This window comes from Lissotriton vulgaris, chromosome 2_1 (assembly GCF_964263255.1).
Source record: "Lissotriton vulgaris chromosome 2_1, aLisVul1.2, whole genome shotgun sequence".
Lineage (NCBI taxonomy): Eukaryota > Metazoa > Chordata > Amphibia > Caudata > Salamandridae > Lissotriton > Lissotriton vulgaris.
The window spans coordinates 884,176,676-884,201,555 of record NC_141687.1 but is presented as its reverse complement, the minus strand read 5'-3'; the positions used below and the strand labels follow the sequence as shown (position 1 = coordinate 884,201,555).

The 24,880-nt window shown below is 42.4% G+C and overlaps 1 protein-coding gene across 3 annotated transcripts in view; it reads right to left on the bottom strand.

The window, feature by feature from the left end:
* The window catches only part of CDC50B (cell division cycle 50 P4-ATPase accessory subunit B), a 272,588-nt gene that overhangs the window by 146,469 nt on the left and 101,239 nt on the right, over positions 1 to 24,880 (bottom strand). For all 3 annotated transcript variants that reach the window (XM_086956405.1, XM_086956404.1, XM_086956402.1), the window contains exon 3: positions 7,058 to 7,177. In XM_086956405.1, the coding sequence (XP_086812531.1) occupies positions 7,058 to 7,177 (120 nt within the window). The remainder of the gene's footprint in view (positions 1 to 7,057; positions 7,178 to 24,880) is intronic.

Below are 24,880 nucleotides of genomic sequence, written 5' to 3'. Positions count from 1 at the left end.
CTTATGTTTTCACAAATACTATGCAGTAAAGGAATAGCCTCTACAACAGAAGCATATCAACGTGACCTTAAAAGTTTACACAAAAGATTTACACAAAGAGGTTACCCTGAAGAATGCATTAACAATGCAATCACACGCGCAGCAAAGATTGATCTAAAAGAATGACTTCAATCAAAATTTAAAAAAACAGCTAAAAACCGCTTTGTTTTTATATCCAAATTCTCAACCAGATCAGCAAGTATCAAAAAAATAATTACCAAAAGATGAAGATTTCTTCAAAAAGATAATGATTTCAATCAAATTTTCCCTGAAAAACCTATATCCGCATACACCAGAAGTCATAATCTGAAAGAAATGTTGTCCTCATCCCAAAAAAGTGATGAAACTCATCACAGGGGCATGAGAAGATGTAACAACTGCACTCATTGCAATAACGTGATACAACAAAACCACATAATGCACCCCAGAACGGGAGAAAAAAATCATGTTACGATTTACCGCTGACTGCAATTCAAACTGGGTCATTTACAGTATAAAATGTCCTTGTGGACTCTTCAATATAGGCAAAACTGAATGAAAAATTAAAATAAGAAGAGGGGAACACAAAAGCATGATCCGTAATAAAAACACCAATTTTAATTTGGTAGTACATTGGCTCAAGCATCAACATAACATCACCCAAGTCAGATTTACAGTAATTGAAAAAATCACCAACAAAGAGGGTAGGAATGCCAGCCAGTTTTTGTCTCAACGAGAAGTTTTACTGATTAAGAAATTCTAAACAATGGAACCACAGGGACTGAATGATAAAATAGATTTAAGCTGTTTTGTGTAAAAGCAATCATTGTCCCTTATATGAATAAGTTCACTGAGATTCAGCATACTTACTCCTTTATTCAAGGAGTATTGATATAGACATCTGGTTATATACACACACACAGAGTCATTCACAGTATACATGACAAGTGCCCACACTAGATAGAACTACATTTATATAGCATAAACTTTAAGAATGTCTGGGCATGAGGGTTTCTATCTTTATTCCTTCATCACTTCTTCATTTATTTCATTTTTCACACCTATTTTTACCTATCACTAACCAGCGTTCTTTTGCGTCCCTCGGATTAATACACTACGGACATGATTACTCCATCAGATTTACATGTGATTCTTTAATCAGGAGTAATTTCCATTACCTGTATTAGCCTTAGTATTTTTAGTATTGTGGATGTCTATTATTCACGACATTCGTTTCCGGTTTGGTTCAACATGGCGTCCGTTATAGATATTTTTGATACACTGTTTCAGCTTAGATATTTCCACTTAGGCTATCATCTTTTTACCTTGGTAGATACATGTTGTGAATGGATTTTAAAATAGGAACCTGCTCGCTTTTGAGCACCTATGAGCTCTTGAGATACAACCACGAGCTTAGTCTTGTTGCCCCTAAGACTCGCTATACATGTATTGAGGCAGTCCAAGATGGCGACCGTAATTTTCAGATAGAGTCCTATCTCTATCTCCAGTGTGCATCATCGGCGATTTCAAATCTCCGATTTCCAACGCGGGTCCCAAACTAGTTTCAGACGAGTAAGCAGTCTTCCTAATAAGATCCCCGACGTATCCGTCATTACGAGGTGAGAACTTTGTTATTTCAGACTCTTAGTTTTTCAGTTTGCGTTCGCTCACAATCAGTTTCATTTTGAGGCCACTTCATGAGTAACGGAGTACTTTTTCCTTTACAGATTTTCGTTTTGCATCGCTAAATCAAGAACCCACATAACAGTTATCTACCAGTAACAGGTAGTTTCCTATGCATTTATAGTTTCAGTTAGACATCTATTCACAGTTACTTTGTCACGTTTTAGCTCATTTTATTCCTTTCGTTTTTTAGAACTAATCTGATACATAGTTGCCGCCCTTCTCCCGGGACAGACCCGAAGCGGTATTTACTCTCCACTTTTATTCTCACTCATGAACCACAAAGGGTTTCATGCACATTAATCTGGATATCACTATTACCAAACTATAATACTCATAAACACACACTTCTAGAATGAATGAACACGTGTGCATACAGCACGTATGGCAGCACATGGTCCCTTGAGATTCGAAAGGGCTTGCAGTCTAATTCATCAACTATTGACTACATTATAAAAAATACACAATGATATTTACACAATTTTGTTAATTTCCTTTAACTACTGTGGCCCCTGAAGAAGAGACCACAGGTCCCGAAATGCATTGGGCCAAGCAACACCAAAGCAACTATCTCTGATGGAGTTTGACTACTGTTCTTGTTTTACATGCATAATAATGAAAAAAAAAGTGTGTAATATGTTATGAAAAAGGAAATTTACATTGTACATAGTGATTACTTCTAAGAAATGTACGTTTAATACATACGAGTAAATATGTTTATGTGCGTTACTGTACTGTTTTGAATACAAATTTTGATTGAAGAATTAACCATGAGTTTTATATTGAGTATATAATTCTAAAAGGGATAATAAGTGAAAAGACAGAATACAATTAATTTGCTGTGCTGAGGGTTTGGTCAAAATTGACCATCTTGAACCTCCCCAATTTAAATTATAGTTTACGTAGGGATAGGCAGCCCTAGGATACCCAGAAGCACGCCAAAGGTGAAGATTTTTCAAAAATACATACATTAAACTTTAGTTCATATTGAATAAAATAAGGTGTGCAAGTGACAACCTTGAACTTTATACATGCTATCTCGATGCCAAGGTCACTCTGCCTGTGCCCGCCGCTCTAAGGGTGGGAGCAGGCCTAGCTAGTGGGAAAGGTATGCTCTAATAACTGTGTATTCATTAAAACAGCAAAGCTCAACACTGGAGAAACAAAGACGATCGCAGCTGCTTTCAGCTAGGGCAGAGAGACAGAAGTTAGTTTCGATCATGGCTCAAAATGGTGGCTGAACATAAAATTGTGCTGCGGATACTAACTTAAGACGTACAATGTATAAACACAGCTAAAACATTTTTATTTAAACACTCGGACCAATCAATACTCAACGCTGCATTGCAGCATTCTGATTTGCTGAGGGGAGCCTGGTTGCTTCCTGTTGAGGTCCATGCAGAGGAGAAACGGAGAAGAGATGCAACAATAAGGTGAGTTTTTTTTTCTTTTTTTACCCCACCCTGCCCAGCCACCCCGACCTGTGCCAACCACTCCTGTTTTCATATGCTATTTCACAGAAGCAAACTTATCATTCAACCAAGAAGTATTTTAAATATCTTGAGCGTTCATCAGAACATCCAGTCATAAAAGGAAGAATATTAGTAATTGGAAACTGGATTCTGCTAGGGGATATCTCAAATTTGTGGAGTAGAAATCATTTTGTCCTGGATATTATTAAGCAATAAAGAACATGTTAACTGCCTACAAGAAGCAGCCAGGTGTTCTGTTGAGGTACACATTTGGGTCTAGGGGTAAAAAATAGGACAATGGACAGGACTATACTGGAGATGGCTTCTGTGAACTTGTCCAGCGGTGGCGGCTGCAGGTAAGAGCAGTGGGGTCGATTTCGAGAGAGGACCACAAGAGAAAATGTAATAATTAATTTCCCCTTGTTGTCTTCTCTCAAAATCCCCCCCAGCCGGCCCCACCGCTCGTGTCCATGTGAATACAGCTTGGGTCAAATCCATGTCCTTTCCTCAAAAATAAATGTAAGAGTTGACATAGAACACACAAACCACATTTTGCTGTGTAAATATATCTCTCATGATTAGTGATATAGACACCCTTATCACCATGGCAGAATTGGAACAGAACAGTGAGGTTAGGGATCAACACTACACAGGTTCTTGAGAACATAGAATTAAAACAGGGGGCTGTGGCATGGACTGAGTTAAAGGCCAAATCCACATTTGTACCCCTACTCCTACATGACAACATCGATACGTTCCATGATTGCGCCATTAAGGCACTCATGGACCTCAGGCTCAAAAGCAAAAAACAACTTAGAGGTATTCACAATAATCTCTTTTGCCCAGACAGGCACTTAAGACATTAACTGGTGATACCAACATTGTTATCCGCCCTGCGGATAAGGGGGTAATGTTATCCTTAACAGAGATGATTACATCAATGACGCCTTACGTCAACTTGATGATACTAAATTCTACATACATGTAACTTATGACATTTATAATCAGAGCATCATTGACATTTGGGACAAACTGGTTACCTGGAGGTACAAGGGTCTCCTAGAGTGTTTGTTATTTGGAAAAAAGATCACCCCAAATTCCCCATACTTTACCTTCTACCCAAATTGCATAAGGATAGCACTAGACCACCGGGACGCCCCATTGTATCATCAAATGGGAGTGTTAGTGAACATATTTCTAAATATGTTGATCACTTTTTGAGAGATTTTGTGATAGAATTGCCTAGCTACTTAAGGGATACGAAGGATTTTCTCTGTAGAATTGAGAATCTCGCATGGAATCCTGACTATCTCTGTATTGTCCTAGACGTGCACTCTCTGTACACAATAATAGACCATCAGCAAGGTCTGGAAGCATGTGAACATTTTCTGAAGCACAGGCCTCATGAACATAGCCGGATGATCATAGAGATGACTGAATTTTGCCTGAAGAATAACATATTTGCTTTTAATGGCGCCCTCTATAGACAGGTTAATGATACTGCTATGGGTTCTTGTTTTTCTCCCAGTTTTGCCAATTTATTTATGGGCTACTGGGAGCAAGAGATCTTTGACAGTACCACCCTCAAAAAGGATCTCCAGAAAGTCATCATGTGCCTTTGCTACATAGATGACTTGTTCATCATCTGGAGGGGCTCTAAGGGGGATGCTGAGGATTTCATTGGTAAACTGAACACCAATAGTTATAACATCCTTCTCACAGGGAGCATCAATGCCAAGAAAACAGATTATCTAGATGTTTGTCTGGAAATAAAACAGGGCAAAGTGTGCACTTCTCTGTTTTGGAAGGCTACAGCGGGGAACAGTGTCCTGCATGCCCTCAGCAGCCACCCAGAAGCACTCAAATGGAGTATACCCTGTGTCCTTGGGGCAAGCATAGCTGAGAGACCCACTATAACATACAGACGGGACAGAAACATCTGTGATCTTGTGGTCAAGAATGACATTACCAACTATCCCATTACCGCCAGCCATGGCCTCATAGGATTTTATCCGTGTGGCCATTGCAAGGCGTGTAGACATAGTAAGTTCAGAGGAGCTCTGAAATACAGGGGTATATCCAAAAGAATCACACAATTTCTGTCGTGCAGTACCAGCTTTGTAATTTATGCCATCGAGTGCACATGCAAGCTTTGGTATATTGGCAGCACCACGTGTACGGCTAAGAAAAGGGTCCTGGAACATCTAAGAGCCATTACTAACAATGACCCCAAATACCCTGTTGCTCGTCATTTCCATGAAAAACATTTTTCCAATGTTTCTGACTTGAGTTACTTGATCCTTGAACACATCCCCAAGAATCCCAGAGATGGTGATAGGGTACTCACTCTCAGGCAGTGGAAATCTAGATACATTATAGATTTCCAAACCAAAAGCCAGGGAGGATTAAACATCGATGAGGAATTGTCCATCCGTTTGAGGGAAGGGTCGTAGGCATTCCTCCGTGATTTGTCCTTGCAGTTGCTGTTTTTGCATTTGTATAGATACGACTGTGTCTTTAACCTACAGGTTTTAACCTTTTTTGTCCTCTATGTATCTCTGCCTTCAACCAATCATGGGTGTGCTTTCGAAACTGTTCAATTTATTTTTCATGTACATGAACCAATTGTAATTAGATGTTACATGGTTTTAACCATTTTCCTTTTTCTTTTTATGTTTCCTCTACAGGAGAAAAGGAAGTGGCCCTTTCACATGTACTCACTTGCACATGCATCCTACCCTTTTCCTCTGACCTGCTTGCACATCTGTCACGCCGTATTGTTATATTATTTACTCACCAGCAGCTTACTGGTAGGTGCACGAGCCACTTTTTTTAATTGCCTTGAAAGATGCCGCCCAGTGTGTAAGGGCACTTGCCCGTTATTGCCTTGTTGTGCCCTGGTTTTATTGATGCACTGACATTTACATTTCGGGTACATAATTTTTGATTCACACTGTGGTAGGCACGCACACATGCGCGCTTAAGAGTTCTATTTAGCCCTCTGAAATGAACCTTTCCTGGATTGGTTGGGCACTTGCCCACCATTTGAGTACATTTACTCTTGTGATTATTTATCTCCTTGCATTAGGTCTATTAACTTTATCAAGAGCTATCAGCACATGCACTCTACATTGCAATTTACGCATGTGAACAACACACTGCATTTAGGATTGTACGGTAATGCAATTTAGTATTGGTGCTATATCTGTAATCTAGGGTGGTCACTCAACACCATTTGTGATTCTTAGAATTTTGTATTTATTGTGCACACGTGCACTAGGAGTGTATTCTCATGGGGGCTCTTGTTTTGTGATGTACAGTATTTCTGCTAAATCGCAGGATAGAACCATTACTGCATACATATTTTACCACTCTAATATGGCCGCCAAGGTTTTTGGTTGATTCCGGACACATGCCTATGTTAATTTTGTTTATTTTGTGGTTGTGGAAAAACTTTATCAGTGACTGCTTGTATTGTGCACATTTAAACGTGAACTAGGCCGTTGCCGAAATGTGATGTGTAAATTAAACTTGGACTTAGAGATTGGTGTTCTGCCTTTGTCTTCCTGAGAGCATACGTTAATGAATCCCGGATTTGGGATAGATAGATAGATAGATAGACAGACAGACAGACAGACAGACGGACTCACCCGAAGGGGCAGAGTTTAGAAGTGTTTTCTTCTTTGAGGTTTGTTCACTATGCAACATAACTGCAACAACTTAACTGAGACAGTTGTCGAATAAGCACACCACTGTCAGAAGTGATCCTTGGTTTTGAACACCTATGCTGGACATAAACAAGGCATGTTCTGTAACAACTGGCAATTAAAAAATATCGTAATAAAAATATTTCTTTTATCTGCCTGCAATGATAAAATGCTTACCTTTAAATGTTCTGAAAGATAAATATCCACTTGACACGTACAGTTGTTAACAACGGCGTTATCTTTAGTTATGCATTCAGAACACGGGAGGTTTGTTCCATAGGTACCTGTGTAATCAAACTGCAAGAAAAAAAAGTCATACAAAAACAATTCAGTTTTTTGGTAACAAAAAGTATCTATATTGAAAACTTAGCTATAATTTCAATAGGAAATTACCAGTGTCACCCATATTCATGCACACTGTATCCTTCACAGGTGCAATATCCTGGATACACAGTAACAAGACTGACAACTGATGCACTCAGTCTCAAACTTCCACTCCTGCATTTTTTCAAACATTTCCATTGCTTCGTTGTTAAAGAGCCAACTTTTTAGCTCTTTTCTGAAGGAGATGAGGGTGGGCAGAGCTCGGATGTGGGATGGCAGGTTGTTCCAAAGCTTAGTAGTTCTGACAACAAAATTACTGCCTTCTCAACTGGCTTTTCAAAATCTAGGAGTGGTCATTAGATTTGCACCTAGTGATTGCAGCTGTCTAACAGGAGTGTATATCTGAAAAGAATGTTTCAGAAACCCAGGGCCAATATTCTGCAATGCCTTGTAGGCTAAGCACAGAGCCTTACATTTGATGCAGCTTCTTATTGCAAGACAGTGCAACTGCTGAATTTCTTTGGCTACCGAATTTGAATTTAGGGGTCCCTGTGAGAATCCTGGCAACTGCATTCTGCCCCATCTGGAGCGTATTAATGTTTTTTCCTGCATATTAACATAACGACCAGTGCAGTAGTCCAGTTTAGAAGGGACTAGTGCTGTGGTTAGTCTTTCTCCCCTTCACTGGGATAAAAAGAGAAGTGTTTATCATTCTGAGCAGGTAAAAAACAGGAGGAGATCGAAGAGTTGACTTGAGGTTGGAAGTTTAACTTTTCATCTATTATCACACCCTGATGTGATTGATGCCTTTACTTCTGGGATAGGAAGGGGGGGGGGGGGGAGAGCCCAGTTCTTCCAGCCACCAGCTAGACGACTAGACAGGCAATAGATAAGTAAAACTGAGGTGATCCTGTTTGATTAAGTTTAAGGTAGTGTTTGGACATCCAAGAGCTGATAGCCAGCATACCATCATGGAAAGTGGTGGAGACCTCAGTACCGTTATTAAAAATGGACAGGATAATTTGTGTGCCATCAGCATAGGAAGTTAATGCAAGGGCAAAAGATTTGACTAGAAGAGCCAGCTCTATTACATAAATGTTAAACAAAGTTGGACTGATAGATGAGCCCTGCAGAACCCCACAGGGGAGAGAGGAAGCAGCCAATTCAAAGTTGCCCAGCACTAGTAATTGTGATCTATCAGTAAGAAAAGATGTCAACAGGTATTTAGGCCTATTCTTAATGCCCAAAGTGGTGAAATGGTTTATCAGCATCCCGTGGTCAACAGTATCAAATGCTGCAGACGAGTCAAGAAGGTTAAGTGCCGCAGCTCCACCTCTGTCGAGGGTGACCTTCATCTATTCTGTTGCTTTAATCAGTGCTGCCTCAATGCTATGTCTGGACCTGAAACGAATGTAGTCTCATCCAGCAACTGGTTATATTGAATATATTGTGTGAGCTGGATATTTTGATTGAGTTTGGCGGCATAGGGAGGCGCAAGATGGACCGGTATTTGATGAGATCAACTGCATTTAGGTTTGGTTTCTTTATAAGGGGGAGAGGCTTACTACGTGGGGGGGAGAGGCTTACTACGTGGTGGCATTGCTGAAGGAGAAACACGCTACCTGCATCACGCTCACTGGCAAACGAAGGCTCCTGGGTCAACAACGCTGCAGTCTCGCCGCGCCGCTTTGCTCCATCACGCGGCCAGCGGCTGGAGACTACAGCTCCCAGGGGGCCTAGCGGTGACTTCCGGTTTTGCCGGTACTTCTGAGGGAGGCTTCCTCAGTGGAGCGGGGGAGAGGCTTACTACGTGGTGGCATTGCTGAAGGAGAAACACGCTACCTGCATCACGCTCACTGGCAAACGAAGGCTCCTGGGTCACCAACGCTGCAGTCTCGCCGCGCCGCTTTGCTCCATCACGCGGCCAGCGGCTGGAGACTACAGCTCCCAGGGGGCCTAGCGGTGACTTCCGGTTTTGCCGGTACTTCTGAGGGAGGCTTCCTCGGTGGAGCGGGGGAGAGGCTTACTACGTGGTGGCATTGCTGAAGGAGAAACACGCTACCTGCATCACGCTCACTGGCAAACGAAGGCTCCTGGGTCACCAACGCTGCAGTCTCGCCGCGCCGCTTTGCTCCATCACGCGGCCAGCGGCTGGAGACTACAGCTCCCAGGGGGCCTAGCGGTGACTTCCGGTTTTGCCGGTACTTCTGAGGGAGGCTTCCTCGGTGGAGCGGGGGAGAGGCTTACTACGTGGTGGCATTGCTGAAGGAGAAACACGCTACCTGCATCACGCTCACTGGCAAACGAAGGCTCCTGGGTCACCAACGCTGCAGTCTCGCCGCGCCGCTTTGCTCCATCACGCGGCCAGCGGCTGGAGACTACAGCTCCCAGGGGGCCTAGCGGTGACTTCCGGTTTTGCCGGTACTTCTGAGGGAGGCTTCCTCCGCATCGCGGGACGCGCGCGGGCAGCGCCGGGCGGAGCCCGGGCAGAGGGCGGGCCGTCTGTGGCCGTCAGGGGACGACAGAGGACAGGACAGGCCGGTCCTCTAACATCCACAGTCCAGAAATGGGTAAGAGAAAACTCCAGACATCACATACAGGGGGAACCAGCAAAGTAAAAATTGCACGCAAAACCAGTGCTCCCGAAAGCATCTTGACTTACCTTACATCAGCCGTAGGGAAGCTCAATAAGGAAATCGCCGAGAAAGAACGGGAACTTGGTTTAGAGGGAGCTTCGATTGAACACAATGAGTCAAGGGTACCTCTAGAACCCAATATTGTTATTAACAGTGCCTGTGACAATTTACCTAATGCTCAACAGTCAGCGCACCAGGAGTACTCTACAGGGGTATCTGACCCCCCTGTGCGCGCCCAAGCCCTAGTGGGGGATGCCAAGATATGTAAAACTAGGAAAAGAGCAAGATCTTATAAAACTTTACCCTTTCAATATAGAGCCAACACGAAATCACGACAATCTTCAGCTAAACTTGAAGGCTCTATTAAAGATATGATAGAAAGGGTATTAACAGACACCATAGAATCCACACTCATCAAGATCTCAAGTGACATAGTCGAAACCCTTAAAGACTGTGTAGCAGGTATTATGGCCCGATGCGAGAGGATGAACTCCCTGTTGCTCCAAAAAGTGGCAGAGCATCTAGCAAAAGATCCACTACATGCCACAGGGCAAACCAGCCAACCCATGGAGGTGACCAATACTGGAAATACAATGCCCAATACAGCACATCTGCCACTCATCCAGACAGTGATTCCTGCAAATAATCCTAAAGCTGCCGGAAATATTCTGCACCCCAGCAGACAGAACAACTCGGATTCCAATACAAATACTAGAGAGGCAAATGACGGGGCTGCAGATAACACATCTCATAAAAAAACGGGGCATGGTTTGTATCCCAAGCCTATGATAAACTTACCCCCGGAGGCAACTCCTTTCGTGGCAGTTCTGGTTAATGTCCCAAGACTCACCCCGGGAGAATCAGAAACTCAACTAACTCTTATGGAAAATGTAAAGAGCTGGTGCGATAAAAACTGCACAGGTCCTAGTGACGTTTCTGCACAGGTTAGCTTGGCGAGAAGAGTTACTTGGCTGGGCCCGACGGCCAAACGCTTCTCTGATGATTGTGTCATTATTAACTTCAGGAATCCACACGTCTGCTCAAGACTTTTTTGGGACGCAACTGATATTATCCAAGGGCAAATACGTGCGGTCCAACTGGGCTTTTTCTATCCTCGCCCAACACAACAAACCACCCGGGACTTTGCTCACAGGAAAAATACCCCAAGACAAAAAGTGCAACTAGCCAACTGGGCCACTCTACCCCTTAGCTCACAACTGTCCTTAGACTGTAATCACCAAGCGGCTCTGACTCCTGGCCTGGAGCTAAGAAACCGTTTTGATGCTCTCACAAACCTGGATACTAACATCTGACTGGGCACCAAGATGGGGCTGCAGGAACCTTCCGGGACCAAAGGGGCTTTCAGAACTATGAAGCTAATGACATGGAATATTTCTGGCCTACAAACCAAAAGAGACGATAAAGAATGGCTTGCAATCATTAAGCAACATGAAGTGATCGCACTCCAAGAAACATGGGACACCGAATGTAACTTTTGGGTAGAAGGATATGTATCCCACTTTAAAGCTGCACAAAAGTCCAATAGAGGCAGAAGCAAGGGAGGCCTTGCACTATTAACCTCAGTAAGTCACATGGGGGCGATGAAGATTATAGATATCAACTCCCCTAACTGTCTCATCCTAGAGGCCTCGATGAATACGGGGGAAAAACTCCTATATGTAAATTTTTACAATTCAACAGAAGGGTTACAAGGAGGCAAAAATATCCTAATGTTGACTGATTTTTTAAACAATTATAAGAAGAGTCAAACTACTTTGGTTTATTATATTGTTTTTGGTGATTTTAACACACATCTTTGTCAACTTAACTGTTATAACGGTAGTTCCTACGATGATGACTATTTGACTCACCCGCACTTTGAACATTCTGCAAAGGGGGGCGCTTTAGAAGAACTGTTGATAGATATGGATATGTCTGAACCCGCCTTTGTGAACCCGAAAGACAGAGTGGTAACCTATAGTGCGAGAGGTAGTAATACTATCATTGATTATATCTTTGTGTCACCTAGTATCCTCGTAAATGTCATCTCATATAATGCCATTATAACAGCTTTTAGTGACCATAACCCGGTCGTTATGGAACTGACTAATATAAATCCTACCATAATAAATTATGACCAACAGTTAACCTACCCTACTGTAGTCCGGCCCCACGACCAAGGTAGACGGGTTAAATGGTCTAAGATTAATGTGGAGGAATTTTTTACTAATTTGTGTGATGAATTAAGTGTTGAACTTAACATATGCAGGGATCCTCTGTCCACAGGAGGAAATGTCACAAAAGCCTTTGGAACCATATGCAAAAATGTTGCTGAGGCCCTTACAATCAAATCATCTGATAAGCCACGAATGGCACAGGGATGGTTCAATGCCGATTGCTCAAAGGCGCATAAAAAACTTCTAGAAGCCCTAAAACGTAAGCCTCGTAATATAACTGAAGTGTCCCAATTGAGGAAAGATTATAGGAGTACAACCGAGGCTGGTAAAAGAGAACTAAAACACAAGGCCTGGGAAGCACTTTATGACAACCTTACTTTAAGGGATAGTGCAAAATTTTGGAAAATAGTGAACTCTCCTTTGTTTAGTGGTAACGAGAATGAGATATTAGAGGCTAATATCACCGAGAAACAATGGCTAGATCACTTCGAAAACATCTATGGAAGTAAGACTCTTACTACCCCTTTCACTCCTATAGATTCTTTACCTACAGACACTCCATTAAGGGTAACGGTAAAAGAAGTATTAAATGCAATTGAAAATACTGCCGGCGGGAAAGCCCCAGGCCCGGATGGGGTGCCCGCCGATATGTACAAAGCACATCCCCACATATGGTCTATTGTACTGGCGAATGTTTTTAATTTAGCATGCATGAATTTGTCTGACACTCCCACCACTTGGTCACATTCGGTTATTATTCCAATTTTTAAGAAGGGGCAAAGGGGTGACCCCAGGTGTTATAGACCTATATCGCTACTTGATTCTTCATTCAAGATTCTTGGCAAAGTCATTTTAAATAAAATTAACTTGTGGGAAAAGGAAAATGCAATTTTATGTGATGCGCAATATGGATTTAGAACAGGGAGGGGTACTGAGGAGCAGTGTCTCAACTTATACATGACTGTTTCTAAATATACTGTTGCCTCCAGCGGGTCAATCCACCTAGCTTTTATGGACCTGTCCACAGCGTTCGACTTAGTAAATAGGTCGAAGCTGTGGACAATTCTCTCTGAGTTGGGTCTAGACCCTGCTCTGATAAATTTCTTAGCTTTCCTACACAGCGACCTGACGGCATCGGTCCGGATGACTACAGGTGGCAAGTGCACTACTGGGTTTAGATCAGTTAGAGGGGTGAGACAGGGGTGCATTCTGGCCCCCATGTTATTTTCCTTGTATATTAATTCCCTGTATTCCGTTTTAAAAACTGCTACCCCAGATATACCGAATATGGGAGGGTCACCGTTGCCCGTACTGATGTACGCCGACGACACGGTCCTCATTGCCAGAACCCCTAATGGTCTACAGCTGCTCCTTGACTCGTTTGGAGCTTTTATGAAAAAATTAGACCTGGTTGTAAATATGGATAAATCGCACGTTATGTCCATAGGGAAAGGAAGGAACACCACAAAAACCCTGCGATGCAATGGAGTGATTTTAACCAAAGTTAAAACATTTACATACCTCGAAGTCATTTTTGATGACATGGGCACCTGGACTCCACAGGTTGTTAATAAAGCAATGGCTATTCGGCGGTCATTTGGAGCGATACAGAGCTTCGCTAAAAGACTGGGGGGTAAACCAACGGAAGCCATTCTCAAGCTGTATAGAGCCAAAACCCTGGCACTGGCTAGATACGGGGCTGGGATTTGGGGATTCAGGGATTTGGCCCTAATACAGAAGGAGGAGAATAGGTCCATGCGTTCACTATTAGGCTTACCACAGTCCACACCCATCTTTTCCGTCCTGATAGAATTAGGGCAAGGATACATTGAAGATACTCTTAACCTGGCCCCACTACTTCTTTGGGTGAAAATGTGGTTGAACCCGAACTTGACGTTAAATCGTCAAATTATTACTGACTGCATGGGGAGAGACAGAGCTAATGATATTAAATGGCTGAGCTATATTAAGTCTGCTGCTACCCTCCTGGGCCGTGTGGACTTGTATAGTAACCCCGAGAGGCTGTGTAAAGAAGATGTTACATGGATCAAAACACAATTTTTAGAGTCTAGGAACATGCTGCGTGAAGCACAAGAAATAGAGAAAACCACTGTTAGGGCTCACTATATTGTTGTATCTACCATGTCCATCCAGCCTTATTTAAGGGTAGTGAATAGGCCTTATCATCGGTGGCTTCTCACAAAATTTCGTTTTAACCAGATGCACCTCCTTCTGGGAGATTACCCGAAATGGAACAAACCAAGGGATCACGTCCCATGTAAATGTGATTCCTTTTCCGACCAAGACCAGACCCATTTTGTATTTTTCTGTCCCTTTTTTGCGGAGGGGAGAAAAAAATATATACTACCACTAATGAGAAACAGGGGATTTATGCAAGTGAAACCCGCATTGTTGTTTTTACAAATTATGGAGACCCCTATTGTGATGTACGGGGTTGCAAGTTTTTTGGTAGCAGCTATGAGAGCTAAACGTTTTAGATCATTGAACTCCGCAACACCTGATTGAATCATGTAAATATAGGTGTAGTATATTACACAACCTATTTTTGTAGATTTGTATAAAAAACTTGCACCATATAGTTTTTTAAACATTTTGAACTTGCCAATGAACTACTTATAGAACATAAATGTGATGTTTTATCAAGGGGTTTGATCTTTTCTAAAAGTAAAAAGCAAAAAGTAAAAAGTAAAAAGTAACACCTGACCCCGATTTTCCCTGCATAAATGTTCTTTTTAATGTCTCTTTTAAAACATTGTTTTATATGTATACCACATCCCTGCACTGTATTTGTTGAAATATGAATGAAATATGAATGAAATGCCATCCCCACCTTTATATTTCTTTATATGCCTTTATATGCCTTTATATGTTTTTATATGTGTTTGTAGTATACTTTTATGATTTAAACTAATCGAATAAAGTATTTTTGACTCTGACTCTGACTCTTTATAAGCAGAAGAATGGAGGCCTTTTTCCACTGAGTCAAGAAAACACTTGAAAAAAACATAGTAATGAAGATGGCTACCAGCTTTGCACCTATCAAGTCTGGGAAAAGTTTCAGAACCATGGGGGGGGGGGGGGCTGCAGCCACGGGTCAGATGGCGAGACAGACTTGCTCACCATAGTGGCTATCTGTTTATAGGTAACCAAAGTTAATTCCGTGAAGGTGCAGACCTTGTGAGGCTCTTTGCATGGATCAGATGCAATCTTGGAAGATGAGAAGGCCTCACATTTGGAATACATTTGATTTAGTTTGGTCTGGAAGCTATGTGCTAACGAGTAATATAAGGTTTGTGCATAGATGCAAGAATGGTTGTCTGGCGAGTACGCAATTCTAGATACCTTGTGAAACAACTTTTTGGTGGAATCCTTAGGGGTTTCTATTGGCTGCATAAATTAAATGCGTGTTCCCATAATTAGGAGATGTTTACATTTAGCCAGAGCCTGCATATCTGGTTTTCTCTTAAAGATCGTAATGAGACCGCCAACATCTTTCTCGTCTCCTGCATTGTTCTTTTTCATGCCTAGGAGCTTCAGAAAACCATGGATCAGAGTGGGGATTCCTGTTTTTTGGAGACTTTAGTGATTGGAACGAATATAGAGAAGGTGGCCTAGAGTCAATCTGTGTAGCTTTGAGGGGCCTGCTCTGTGTCAGGAGAAAACTCTGGGTGGGTATTAATTAACTGTTGGGTGAGGAGAGAGCTAGTTATATTTTCCCAGTTCTGAGACTGCTAGGGTAGACATGGCCTGATATTGGCGGGCTGTTCTAATAGTGTTGTCTCATATAATAGCGTGATGGTCAGACCAGGCTAAAGGTAGAACCTACTTGGTAGTAATCAGCTAATTATTATTGAACAGGCCGTCTAAGGTGTGTCCAGCTGAGTGTGTGGCTATATTAATTTTTTGTATGAGCCCTAAAGATCCTAAAGTGTGTAGGAGAGTTGCTGTGTCTGTGATAGAACTAGGTGGAAATCAAAATCACCTAGTAAGGTGAAGTTCTTTTCACAAGCAATAGCCTCTAGGAGGAACCTATATTATCCAAAAAAACTGCCCCTAGATCTAGGAGGATAATAGAGCAGCATGCTTTTAAATGATTACTTTTTATATAACACTTTCGAAGAAGCAAAGGCTTCACATACTGAAGAAGGGGCCACCTCCCCTATGGTGATCAAGATGTCGCAATAGATCAGCACAAAACCACCGCCAATTCTCTTAGGTCTGTCATGCCTGTAAATGGAGAAGCCAGCAGGGATAGGTATGCAAAAATCTGGGCTAGAAGTAAGATCCGTTCATGTTTCTGTGATAAATAGAAGGTCCAGCTGCTTGCTTTCTGTCAGGTAGCCTATTTAGTTTTTGGGGAGAGAACGTGCGTTAATAAGAGCGCAACAAAGTTGGGCTGTCCCGTCTACAGTCGGGCTGGAAACAATGATATTGTTAGGTTGAGAGTTAGTGCGGGTTCCAAAGGTATTTGCATTGTACTAATAGAGGGAGACTCACCTCCCTTCCTTTTAGAGTCTTCGCATGGGCATGCAGAAAAGTCAGCATGAACCCACAGTTAGAACAATGGCCATTGGCACTCGTGGGGAGATCCACAGTGCTGAACTGTACACATTCATGCTGTGAGCACCGTTAAGCGTGCAAAGCCTTAATCATGGCTGGAGACCAATTTACCAGTATTTTCTGGATTCAGTCTGGGTATCCCATGAACACCACCAAATGTGTGTGGTTGCGAGTAGTTCCTAACCCATGTACTACACAGATACATAGGTAACTGCCACACTGTCCACTCTCTTCAAGTTGCTCCCATCCAACGGATTAAGGCCCTACAGGAAGCAACCAACAAGACTGTTTCTCTCCATTCATGTGCCCCATTTCTGTTCTACTGGTGCTCCAGCTAGACCAATTTCAATCACCACAAAGTTTTCAGGAGTTTCTACAACCCTCTGAGCATCGTAGAGACTCCTTCCCAGAGAATAAGAAACTTTGGCAAGGCAGTCACCATCCCCTCAACCCAGGCACTGTATTAGAACACAATTCTTGGGCACTTGAGTGTACTAATGGGAGAAAACTCCTTTTTATAGATCCTGTGTTTGAATTTTCAAATGTGATATGTCTGCCAGTTCTTCGTTTTATACGGTCTAGGATTATCTGGGTGCGAATATTAACCACTACAAGCACAAATGCAGCATTTAACACTATTTTGACTTTTTAAAAATAAAATAGAACGTGAAGACATCATAGTCCAATATCTCTCTCTTGCCACAGAATCCCTCTTTATGCTGACCCCGACCAAGGTTAGGCCATTTTTGAAGTAATTGAGCAAATATGTTACACTGAATAATCATAGATGAAAAAGATATTGTGGTTGCCTGTCATTCTAAAGAGAGGGACAATGGCAGATATTTTACCAGCTTTTTTCAGTTTCTTAACTAGGCAGCCGGGAGAGGAGTTTGTAACATAGGTTAAAATAGGTTACTGACTTTTGCGGCAAGGTATAAATTGTGCCTTCCTCTCAAAATCAACACATTTCTAGGCATCCTTTCCACAAGAGCTTACCACATCTCTATAAACCCCAAATTACCTAAAATGTGCAAATCTTAGCCTGCATCTGCTGTTGCATGTCTAGTCCAACAAACCGGTAGTATGAAGATATTTCAAGATGGTTGAGCATCCTATGAACCAAACCATAGGGATGGCCAGGAGGTTTCCCATAAAACACAATAATACAGCCATCGGAGCGATTTCGGAGGATAAGCCCATGACACCAAACCTATTCCCACACCCTTACAAGAATTTTGGGCACCGATAAGCAGAGGGAAAGGGTAACAGGGTTCTAATATTGGGCTGGTGGCTGATAAATTATACATTGGAAGCATGGCAGTGGACAGAGGAGCAAACGTTCGGATGAAGCAGCAACACTCTTTAGTGAACTAACTACTCTGGCAGGTACCGCACACCACTCTGATCAGATCCCCAAACTAAAGCAATACAGAAAAATCACACTAGAAAACAAGGCATAAAAGAAAAAAAACACGATTAAATTGTGGAAGGTGACCAACCTACTAGAAAATCTATTTCGAGAGCCCTCAGGGTTTACACCATTGCCTTGCATGAGACCCCAAACTCCAAGATGCGGTTAGAATGAGCCTTCTACTCTGGGGAATATTCAGAAAGGGTGCTAAAAGTCCTGATCAAGTTTTCTTGTGTGGAATACAACAATGCAGTAAAAGAAACTGAACCTGTCTTGTCCCGTGGGCACCTGATTAGTCAGGAGCCTGGTCCTGATCTTTTTGTCCCAGCCCGTGGCCAGGATTGGTCATTGCACCATTCTAGGTAAATATAATCCATGTGTTATGTCCTTGTGCTATTTCCCTTTCTCACCCTTCCCAGTTACCAATGTCTAAAGGTGTTACTGTGATTTCTTACAAACTTTGTCCTACTGGTTATATTCTTGTTTGTAAAATTTATGGTCACAAGATTGTGGCCTTTATTCATTTGACTCAGAAAATCTTTCATAGATAAAGGGTTTAAAACTTTTCCCAGAGTCTGCGGTTATTACAGAAAACGTAAATGTGTTTGAATACCACCTGTTTATTCTAACTCTCTGATTCGCAGGACTTCTAGTAAGGTGACAAGCATTGGTAAGTCATGGTTTACAGGTAGAAGTCCTAAATCGAACCTCTGGGTAAACTGATAGGGTGACTAAATTAGTAACTGGTTAGGCAAGACTGCTAGTTCGAAGTGTGAATGTTGTATGGGCCGAAGGTAGGTATGGTAAAATTTAACTAGTAGGTCCCTGCGTGCCCTATCAGTATACTTTTCTTGGTAGCAGTAGTATGGTTAGGGATTAGTTAAAAATAGGTAGTTAGTTGTGTATTGGCTAATCGATTATTATTGATTGTTTATTGATTGTGTGCTAACCAATATCCGCTTGTGTTGTTAAATGTTGTCTGGAATATCCCAGTATAAAGAAAGCGGGTGCTAAATAGAAGCCACACTGCAGTGAGGTTACTTGCCTTGAGGAATAGGTGCATAAAGCTAGGAAAAATAAACCCAAACCAGTGCTTTAAGTTTTACCTAAGTATAAATGCGAGAGGGATTGGTAGCAAGGAGTTCGCTGGTGAAACTTTGATCTTATATCACCTAGAAAGGGTAATTCTGAAGGAGTAGCAGGTTCTTCTTGCTTAAGTGAAGAGTAAACAGAAGGTTGTTTTACTCGCTGGGTTTGAAGAGTTGGCGGAATTAGGTTTACTCGTTGTGAACTAAATTAACTTTCTTTTGAATTAGTCAATCAGGCACAGTAGAGAATGTTTTTATGTTGTAAATTAATACAATGTAAAGGAATTGAATTATCATATTACCTTGCAAAGGAGGGAGTCAGTCGCGGGTGCTACACTGATGTCATAGAGAGCCGTGCTGGGATTGGTAGAAACAGCGGGTGTGCAGCCGTGAAAAAATTGTAAAGGAGGTGAGCGCAGAGAGTGAGATTCACGTCACAAGAAAAGCCACGCAATCATTGGTTAATGCTGCTTGTAAGTGTAAACCTCATTGGTAATTGAAAATAAGAGGAGCACTGGTATTGGAGAAATATTTCTGCACAGTAAACGAACTGAATTAGTTGAATTTTTTGACATTTGTACAAAATTAAATAGCGGTATATGTGGCATTTAGATCCAGCAATTATAGGAAACCGGCCTGATAGAAAATATTTAGGATTTGCAAGAGAACAGCAAATTAGAGGAAGACCTTATATCATGTACGGAGAAAAGAGAAAGATGTTGCTTTTCAAAAGAATAAAGAATTATTTCAAAAAAGACAGGGATTATTATTCCACCACCTAATACTCCCGCATCATACAGGATGGTAGAAAAGGGGCTATCACACGTGTGTGGTTAGAAAACTGGACAGAGTACACTAAGGAAGACGGTATTTTGGCATTTCCCGAACATGGTACCTTTAATGGTAGAATTTTGTACAACTTAAGAAATCGTATGAACTAGTTAGATCCCAGACCAAGATTAATGCAATATGAAGCTCTAGAAGAGTGGGAGACAGAGGCGTTTGAGCGAGACAGGTCCCGAAGTGACAGAAATTGGAGTACGTTTTATCCCAGATTTCCAAAAGAGACAAGAGATAAGCAAATGAAAAAGTGGAGACAGTCCATGCTAGTGGAAGGATTATATCCTGTTTTTACCACAGAAGAACCTTCAGAAAGTAAAAGTACAGGGAAAAATGTAATTACTAGTGGTGATTCGGATGATGTTTTATTAGATGACTTGTTAATGAAAAATCTGCCTCCTTATCAAGAAGAAACTCCTAGTGCTCAGGTTTTGCAACCACCTTTAGTTCTGCAGGTTATACCTCACTAGAAAAGGTACTTCAAGAAAGAGAAAAGGTAGCTTTAAATAAAACAGCGTAGTGAATTAATTCAGAAAAATTCCCAGTTAAATACCAGTCCTGAAGCCCTGACAATACCTGTAAACATAGGTCTTGTAGTTCCTTTATATGAAGATAAGCAAGCTAATCTTAAAACTCCTGTTCTAGCTACACCCACAGTTCCGACAAGAAAAGAAACCCTAATAGTTGATGACCAAGCAAGTGAGTGCGAGTCGGTAATTTCCTTAATGGATTTACCTATACGAGAGCCAGCAAGTGACTCGATCAGGAAAATTACACCCCTTGTTCAAAAGAGGTACATATTGAGACATCCTCAGGAACAAGACATGCAACTGTAATAAGTCCAGAAGAATTAGATAGATGGATTCGAAACATAGAAAAGCCTAAATCAGAGTCAAAGGTATTGGACATATTCAAATTGAGAGTGGAATTAGAAGAGATGGTAGCAGGAAATGTGGGATTGGACAGATTGAACTCATTTGATGAAGACAAATGATGATGATGATGATGATGCCGGAACACGGCTGCTGACCCAACATAGCGGCCGGGCTCTCCTGCTGTTGTGCCTTCCAAGCAGGGCTAGACTTTGGGAGACCAGAGACGAATTTGCAGCTGTGATTCCATCCTGCTCCACCTGCTACGGAGATACTGGTGCGGCGGCTCGCCGGCTCGCCGGCTGGGGGTACCAATACTACCCTCCGAGTGGTTCGCCAACGGGCACCAGCAATGCTGAGGAGATGGCGGCTGAAGGAGAGCGGTGATGCCGCGCAGCACAGCTCGTCACTGAGATTGCATGTACCACCCCAAGCCGAATGCGATTGCTGCCCTGCCTGCCACTTCATCGGAGCACTTTGCCAGAGACCACGGCGCTATTACCCAGAGGTGAGAAGCGCGCTCCTGCCCTGATATTCTGGGGACCGGTGCCTATTCCCGGCACGGCGCTTACCTTCACAACACCAGCGAGATGCTCTGAGGGGGCTCTCTTGCAGCGGGGTTGGAGGGGAAGGCCTGCATATATGAGTTAGCCCTCACTATGGCACTGACCCGAGAAGATCTCCTGACCACACTTAGAGATTTTAAAGCATGAATCTTGTGAGTTGCAGCCTACCTGTACCCCAGATTGCAGTGAGCAGAGTCCGGGAAGTGTTTTTGTTGCAGTTGTATGGAATAACGATTTTCTGAGCTGGGGAACCACACAGACAACAGACAGTGCCCTACACTGGACCATCAGGTGACACCAGCTCCACGCAGCATAATGGGGAAACCAAGGTTCTCACAGAATGCAACAGGACCAGAAACAACACCGGAAAACCTACCAAATACTCAACGCCTCCTCAAGACACCAGCGACCCCCTCGGACCCATAGTTGTACCACGTTGTGCTACTACTATTGGTCATCGACCAGTCCTCAAGCATAAATAAATATCCCCTATCCGGCTCACCCATCATGACATTGAATCTGCCAACTTGCCGCCGACCGTTGAGACCTAGCAGTTTGGCCGATGTCCAGTGGAGCTACCCGGATAGATATAGAGGAGATGGGCTGTGGATCTCCGGCTGTCACATACCCAGCCGGACTTTGGACAGACTTTCCTTCGTCTCTTCGCTGTATCTCCCTCCTCCCCGCTCTATTCCACTCAACTTTCCTGCTACTAACCTCTGCCCTCAACCGTCCTGGCCCTTAGTCCCCACCCTGCTTATCTGTGAATTTTCCCTCGTCATTTGAGGCCTAGCTATTTTGTCTGATGCCCAATAGAGCTACCCTGGCTTAGGTATAAGGGAGACAGGTCGAGGATTCCCTCCTTGGATGCCACCTACCCAGTCGGTCTTTAGCCAGACTTCCTTTTGTCTCTCCTGTGGTCTCTTCCCGCATCCTCCCTCTATTATATCTCTCCGTCTCTCCTCTCTCAATGTATTGAGGCTGAACTATTTTGTCTCATGCCTGATGGAGCTACCTGGTTTAGCTATAGGGGAGATGGGCCATGGACTCCCTCCTTGGTCGTCACCTACCCAGTCGGCCTGTAGATAGACTTCATTTTGTCTCTCCTTGTTGTCTCTTCCCCTATCCTCCCTTTCTCACTTTCCCTGCCCCAACCCCTCTACGCTCCATTTATTTTGCCCTCCATGTTCTTTAAATGTTTTCCCATTGAGACCTAGCTATATGGCCAACGCCCGGTGGAGCTACCTGATAGCTAGAGGAGATGGGTTTTGGGACTTCCCCCTCGACCGTCACCTACCCAGCCGGACTTTGGGCAGACTTTCCTCCGTCTTTCTGCCGTATCTCCCTCCTACCCCTTTACCCTTCCCCTCTTCACTTCACTTATCTCGTCTATGCTCTTGTAATTGTTTGTCTAGCAACTGATGTAAATTGGAACTGATGTAATCTTGTAATTTTGTGGAACCTCATGTAAAGCGCACTGATACCTCCGGGTCTAACCAGCGCTATATAAAACTCTTAAAATAAATAAAAAATAAATTGTTTATATGAAGTATTACTCGTAATACAAAAACATATAATGAAAAGTTAATGAATTTGGCTTTGGAAATTGGAATTGACATTGGCAGATCAAAGGTATTGCAGAAACCGTATAGAGCTGAATTCTCTGACAAAGATTTGGGAAACATTAATGTGTCAGGTCGTAAAATGCAGATAAAATAATTATTGTCATTGTTGCAAAAATGGGGCGATATAGACAAATGGAAAGTTAGATGGACAAAGAAAAAGGAAGAGGCACAGGCAAATAAAACTTCTTCTGAGTATTTATTAAAAGAAGCAGAAAAAGTCGAATGGTTGTGTCCAATGAGAGAAGTGCCAGGAGGAGGTTATGTACATGTCCCATGGTCCAGACAGGATATTTGATCGGTAACAAATGATTTTGCAAAGCTTTGAGAAAAACCTGTCGAATGGTACCGACAAGTTGAAAGGTTTGTGAAAGTGTCAAAAGTACTGTTAAAAGATTTAGATGGTTTATTTGACATTGTTGTTCCGGCTGATTTGTGGTCAGAGTGTAAGATGACAGTAGATTGGCCTAGTGATGAATACCCTAGACACCCAAAGACAGGAACCCCATCAGGGGAGGTGATGAAAAAATAAAATCAAGTGATAACTTACTTAAAAGGGAATATTCCCACAAAGAAAACTGATTGGACTAAAATAGATAGAACTACTCAAAATAAAGATTAATCTGTACATGCATAATATGAACGCCTCTTGCAGGTATTTAAACAGTACAGTGGTTTAGAAAACATTGATAATAAGGACATGACACATTTTATTTATCATTTTGTGTCTGGACTAAAACCTGAAATATCCCAAACGATTAAAGAGCATAAACTGTGTTGGCAGGCAAAGCCGGTCGACTAAATTCTCAAGTATGCAAAATACTGTGAGGATGAAATTGATAATAAATGAAAGAAACTAGAAGAAAAGGTCATGTGGGCTCAAATAAAAATTGCTGAACAATAGGAATTTCAATTAAGTCAGCGAGCAAATAATCAGAGAAGAGGGGAAGGTCAAGGTGAAGGGAGTGGGGGCAAACCAGAGGGAAAATGAGTAAAGAAGAGGCAAAGAAAAAGTTTCCTTGTCATGGGTGCGGAAAATTGGGACATTGGAGGAACGAGTGTAAATTATTACAGAATAATAATGCCCAAACTCAAAATTTAAATCCACAGGTGCTGAATGAGGTGTCAATGAGACAGCTGCAACAGGTAATACAGAATCGGTTACCTCAAGCCCCTATGCCAGATTTTGTGAGTCAACCAAAATACAGAGGGGACACCTGATTTCGGGAGGGAAGTGCTAAGAAAAATACGGAAACTCCACAGTTTCATTTGCAGGACACGAATTTTTGAGTTTGAGGAAGACTGACGGTGCCTGAGAAGGGGGGGCGGGGGGGGAGGATTGCGTACTTGGCGCATCCTTACTAGTAGATCAGTCAGGTCCTTACATTGAAGGGAAAGTGGAGGGAAATTATGTCACCTTTTTGTTGGACACTGATGCTACCCGTTCTACTGTGAGAACAGCAGACCTCCCAAACCTTCCCCTCTCGGGAGAAGCGATCCAAGTAGTGGGCTTTTCTAATAAACACATTTGGACCCCTGTCACAGAACCTATGGAAGTTTGTATTGGTAACTTCCGAGAAATGTACAAATACATAGTGTGCGATTCTAGTCCTGTAAACTTGCTAGGAAGAGATCTACTGTGCAAAATGAACTGCACAATCTTTTGCACACCAAATGGTGTGGAAAAACAGACCCCAGATGAAGATGGTGTATAAAATTATGCTAGCCTGACAAGAAGCAGAAATTAAAAAGAGGACAAGAAGATTTACCAGGAGAACTAAAAACTTTTGTAAATCCTGGTGTGTGGTATTTTACTGGGAAAGAGGTAGGCCTAATGGCAGATGTTGATCCCATCAAAGTGGCAGGTGCCATTTTACACAAAT